Genomic DNA, 6,050 nt, shown 5'->3' on the forward strand with positions numbered 1-6,050 from the left:
ACATAAGACCATGCCATGCCTTTCTAAGGCTCATTAGATCATGCCATGCCTTACAAAGACACATAAGACCATGCCTTACTAAGGCTCATTAGATCATACCATGTCTTACAAAGACACATAAGATCATGCCATGCCTTACTAAGGCTCATTAGAACATACCATGCCTTACAAAGACACATAAGACCATGCCATGCCTTTCTAAGGCTCATTAGATCATACCATGCCTTACTAAGACACATAAGATCATGCCATGCCTTACTAAGGCGCATTAGATCATACCATGCCTTACTAAGACACATAAGATCATGCCATGCCTTATTAAGGCACATAAGATCACACCATGCCTTACTAAGACACATAAGATCATGCCATGCCTTACTAAGTTTGGTTTCCTATATGTAGAACAAACTTGGAAAATGGAGACAGAAAATGTTAAGATCTGAAAGCAGCATTTGAAAGAAAACAAGAGGCAGCGGTGGTCAGAGTGGCGCACACTCTTAACTCCAACACTCAGGAAAGCATAAAGCCAGGAGGTCCAAGCCAGCCTGGGCTACACAGTAAGACACTACCTCAAAAAAAATCTTTAACTAATAAAAAAAAACAACTTTTTTTTTGCAAATTTAATTCAATTTAAATAGTAAAGCAGTTTTAAACAGTGCTAGAAAAGAATAAAACTGAAGCAGCCTGAGTGTTGTGATCAATCTTGGCGCTAATCTCTGCTTGGCGGGCTGCGGCCTGGCACACCCCCACCTCAGGGTGAAGACGGCAGGGCAAGCCAGCACCATGACCACAGGCGTGTGTGGTGCTGTCTTCATAGAGTGCTGCATCTACTTCCACCACAAAGTCAGAGTGGTCCCAACTTCAAGAACAGGTTTCAAGAATGAAGAGGAACAAGCTTGCTAAGGAGAGCCGGTCTTTCCCAGGTGTGCCCATGACCAGTGTCCAGACATCTCTGACCAAAACTTCCACCCATGAGTCAGAAACTTGTGAGCGCTCAGAGCCTGGCTGAACATGTGTAGCATGAGCTATCAGCACGATAACTCTCAGTTTAAGATGATTTAACAATTAGTGTAGAAGCTGATCGGCTCTGGGGAACATGGGCAAATACCTTGTTATGAACTGTCCTACACTGAAGACTACCAAAGTTCACGTGTGTTTTGAGTAGATCCCTTGTTCTCCAGTGGAAAGTGTTTTGGTTGAGATTTTCATTCATCATCAAATATCATGGATTTCATTTGTCCTTAAGACATGCAATTCAATGTAAATACATTAGAGTATTGCTGGGGTAAAAATTCCAGTGATCAATTTTAAAAGATTGAAAAGGAGTATAAAGGACAGTTAAATAATGCACATTTTAGAGGCTAGTAATTTTACTGTAAGTCATAAAATTGGATAGATAATTGCGTTTGTGAAAACAGAGCATTAAAATACTGCAGGAAAAAAAAAAAGACTAGAAATGCTTTCAAGTCAGCAGGGGGCGCTGCAGACCAGGAAATGACATCTGACAGCAGCAGCCCGGCTCTGTTTGCAGAAAGAACAGCGCTGAGATAAGAAAAATTTCCTTGCAAAGCCTTTCAAAAACTCCACAGATGCCCTCATATCTCAGCAGCACAGAGGAGAAACTGCTGTCACACCTCTGTCAACCTCAGCAGCCACACATGCCATCACCAGTCTCCAAGGTGACGACAGATAATCCCACCTCCACACACACCCTCGCCCCCACCCCTCACCCCTCGTGGTACACCTGACCTCACTTCTGGCCACACAGTCTGCCAAGGAACTACTGAGTAGATGAGGACACAGCCCACTCTACGGATGAGAGCACTGAGGCTCAGTGAATGTGATTTGCCCAGGGGTGAGGTGGGGCTGACCTGGGATCCCAACTCTACACCTCTGCATCCCACATAGACTCCTAGAAAACAGCTCCATCATGCAATCAAGCCCTGCCAGCAAGGAGCCTGGAGCCTGCAGCTCCCATACAAGAACACTCTGCATGACTGTCAGTTCCATCAGTTTCCATAATCCCATGGGAAGCTACTGCAACAGGGGGAAGACAGAGGTGACAGAAGCAGGAACAAGATGAAAAACCCAAAGGCAGGTCGATCTCACAACAGACACTCAGAAAAGCAACGGCCCAGGCAGTGGCTACTTTCATGTCTCTACACTCAACTGTGAGTGTCTCATGGTTACCCCAGGTTCACTTTGGATGACTTAGGGACTGTGCTCATGATGAGGTATCTGGCAATAAGTATAAAATTCCCAAAGAATGTGCTTTAAAATATGAATGTTACTTACATATCCCAGTTAGGAGCTATTCGCAGATGCTGGATTAGCAGCTGGAACTAGAATTTAAAAAAGAAAAACATCAAAATGTAAGTTTTATTCAGAACAACATCCAAAGCAATCCACAAATAGGGAAATTTACATAGCTGGGGTGAGAATCCCACCAGGGAGGTGACCACTGACAGGCATGTAACCTCAGCCAGTGTGCCAGCAAGATAAACATAAATAAGAAAGAACTGAGCCGGGTGGTGGTGGCACATGCCTTTAGTCCCAGCACTTGGGAGGCAGGTGGATTTCTGAGTTTGAGGCCAGCCTGGTCTACAGAGTGAGTTCCAGGACAGCCAGGGCTACACAGAGAAACCCTGTCTTGAAAAAACAAACAAACAAAAAAGAAGTAAGAACTGGGCACTGGAGGGACTGCTCAGCAATGAAGAGTGGTTGCTCTGCAGAGGACCCAGCACCCACACAGGGGCTTACAGTCACCAACCACCTGGAACTTCAGCTCCAGGGGATCTGACACCCTCTTCTGGCCTCCAAGAGCACCTGGTGTGCATGCACACACACACAGACACACACACACACACACACACACACACACACACACACAATTTAAAAATAAAACTTTAAAAAATTAAGAACAAGATGTTCTTGATTTGTCCTACTAAATTCTCTCTTGTGTTTGACTCCCTACCCCCAACAAACACACACAAGCGACCTTCATAGTGTCTCAGGAGCACAGTGAACTTTACTCAGGCTGACTTCAGGGCTCAATAGAAAGTGCTACGGTTGCAATTTCCAGAGGCTGGCTTGAGGACCTCTGCCGACCGTGGCAGTCACCAGTGGCACCCACACCAAGGAAGAGTTCTCCCAGGAGAAACAGAAAGTGAAGACTGTACGCAAGGCTTTATGTCCCTTTATACATCTGCAACCTTAGCATTTGTCCAGGTGAGTTTACACCAGCACAGAGGTCTGTCTCCTGACTACAGACAGGTACAACGGCTCCCGGCCAACACTTAACAAAAATGTCCACAGTTCAAAACCACTATCCACACAACTGCTTCAAGGAAGGAAGTGAGGATGGTTTTCTAGAACCTTCGTGAGGAAAATTTTCATTAAAAAAATAAATCACTTTATTCTTTGTAATTAAATCAGATTACAATTGTAACCAAGTAGACCTGGTAGCACAGGCCTATAATCCCAGCAACTTGGGAAGTTGAGGCAGGAGGATCATACGTTCAAAATCTAACTAAGCTACAGAACATATTCAAGGCCTGGGGAACTCAGACAGTGGCTCAAAATAAAAACTAGGGTCAGGGATGTGGTTCAGTGGTAGAGCACACGCCTAGCCTGGGTAAAGCTAGGATCCCCGTTCTACCACAAAAAATAAAAAATATCTTAGTCCTTGGTTTATTGTTTCTATTGCCCAACTCGGCCCCAAGCCCTTGTTCACGTGTCTTTGAACTACAGAGGCCAACCACACGGGGCAGTGGGTCCCTGGGAGGCTCGTCCACCCTGCGGTACCTACCAGCGGCGAATGCAGCAGCCTGGTGGCCACCTCCTTGTGAGTGGTCACCACACACAGATAACACAGGAGGTTCAGCTTGGCCCGCAGTGCCCCTGTGCTCTTCTCGCTGGAGTCGATCTGGGAGCACACCTGCTGCAGGAAGTCATTCCAGTCCTGGTCCTTGAAGGCCAGCAACTTCTCTGCTGTGGAGAGAAGGGAGCCGAGGGAGCACGGGTGAGGTGGAAAGGGCTGGGCAGACATCCATCGAGAACCAGAAGAACACAGCCTCAGGGCCGGGATGAGGACACACCGCACACACCCTCCCCCTCCCACCCCCGCCCTGAGGAGACAGAGCTCTACTTGGCTGTCCTCTACCCAGGGAAATGGAACCATGCCAGTGAACAACTGCTAAAATAATAGTAATGACAATGATCATAAAAATTATTTTTTCAAGTCAGAGAGCTGGGGAGACAGCTTGCCTTGCAAGCATGAGGACATGAGTCTGAAGCCGCATGTGCAATCCTGCCCTCAGGAGGTGATGGCAGGAAGCTTCCTGGGGCTCCACGGCCAGCCAGTGTAGTTGAGTCAGTGAGCTCAGATCAAGGGACCTCCCTCAGAAGGGGTGGACAGCGTATCTAAGGATAACACTGGGGGCATGCTCTGGCACATGTGCTCACACTTGTACGTGCACCGACCCACCCATATACAGCTACATCCACACGCATCTACCCACACTTTTACAAGTCTGGTAAAATGACTGCTAAACACATCCAGGTCGATAGGGAGGCTGGCAAAACCTGGAACTCCAGCCTCCAGCTTCCCACACAAACCAAGGACAAACACCGGAAATGGCATCAAGTTTTAAAATGGCATAGATTTTTAGCTTATCTCTACAGACAGACTCGTTTATAAAAATTACAAATGCTCTCTAACTCTCAGGGGAAGGACTGAGCGCTTTTTGGGGTTTCACGGGTAAGGACTCTTGGTGCTGGGCCACGTCACGACTCTGCCTCACTTCGGTCCCGCAGAAGCATCCTTCTCTGAGGCCTTGTTCTCAGTTTGGATCCATGCATGAGCCCAGCCTGCACACTTTAAGCTGCTCTCTTGTTCACTGTGCCTCTGTTTTGTTAACCTGAATTCAGTCCCAATCACAGTGTGACCTAGCCACAGTGGAGAACTGGCCCACAAAAAGATCAACCCAAAGGACAACAAAATTCCTGAGGTTCACTCCAGGAAAGACTTTCATGGGCGGAAGGGTAACAATGAGCAGCCTTCAGCTATCTCTCCTCAGACACCATCCACATGAGGGCGAGTCACATCCCCATAGGATGAGCCACCCAACTTTGCTCTCCACTGTCCTGGTCCTTCTAACACAATCCCACACACACACTCACAACAGTAACATGCAAGACGGACATTTCACTGGCTTGACTAGGGAAGGGCAGAGACCCTCCATTCACTCAGCAAGAAAGCAGGCCCAACACTCAGAAGCTTCCCCACCCACAAAAGGACATCAGCCCAGAAGAAAACCAACAGCTGGCAAAGACAGATGCATCTGCAGCTGACTCCTGGAGTGCAGGACCTGGGCCAAAAGCATTGACAAGGCAACTGGTAACTGGGCATTCCTCTCGCACACGCTCCATTTGCAAGTAAAGAAGGATCATGTGCAATCTGTGTACGAAGGCCTGCGTGTTCGATGGGGCTGTAACTTACCGGAATGTGCTGGGAGGTGCAAGATTTTGGGATCAAACTTGATTGCAGGCTGTCTCATTATCTGTGGTAGGAAAGACACCTTTGAGAAACCTTTTAAACTCAATAGCTGTCTCTGTATCCAAACACAGATCAGCAGAGACAGAAAAGGAGGATCTGACACTTAATCCTTTGATCTGTCACCAAAAGGATTCAGGCTGGGTATGGGGCACACCCCATGGCCCCAGCCCTGGGAGATACAGGCAGGAGTGCCAAGGATTCACCTAGGCCACAGAGTAAGACCCTATCTCAAAACACCAGGAAACAAAAATAATTCAATGGTGCCACATGAGATTCAAAGATATAAATGTAGATTGTTTTGTTTTGAAATCCATGTCCACCAATATCTTCAGTAAGACAGAGCCTCACAGAATGCTCAGGTCCTGCCACAGTGAGCCACTGAACTAAGAAGGAGCAGTGAGCCACTGAGCTAAGGAGGAGCAGTAAGCCACTGAGCTAAGAAGGAGCAGTGAGCCTGAGCTAAGAAGGAGCAGTGAGCCACTGAGCTAAGGAG

General features: G+C 47.3%; 1 protein-coding gene across 4 annotated transcripts in view; it reads right to left on the minus strand.

Moving 5' to 3' along the window:
• Ulk4 (unc-51 like kinase 4) overlaps nucleotides 1–6,050 on the minus strand; it is a 308,678-nt gene that overhangs the window by 275,795 nt on the left and 26,833 nt on the right. For 3 of the 4 annotated variants that reach the window (XM_031345897.1, XM_031345898.1, XM_031345900.1), the window contains 3 exons: nucleotides 5,501–5,561; nucleotides 3,809–3,990; nucleotides 2,296–2,342 (listed from right to left, as the gene is read on the minus strand). In XM_031345897.1, the coding sequence (XP_031201757.1) occupies nucleotides 2,296–2,342; nucleotides 3,809–3,990; nucleotides 5,501–5,561 (290 nt within the window). The remainder of the gene's footprint in view (nucleotides 1–2,295; nucleotides 2,343–3,808; nucleotides 3,991–5,500; nucleotides 5,562–6,050) is intronic. The other variant, XM_031345899.1, reaches the window with a different exon arrangement.

This window comes from Mastomys coucha, unplaced genomic scaffold (assembly GCF_008632895.1).
Source record: "Mastomys coucha isolate ucsf_1 unplaced genomic scaffold, UCSF_Mcou_1 pScaffold23, whole genome shotgun sequence".
NCBI lineage: Eukaryota > Metazoa > Chordata > Mammalia > Rodentia > Muridae > Mastomys > Mastomys coucha.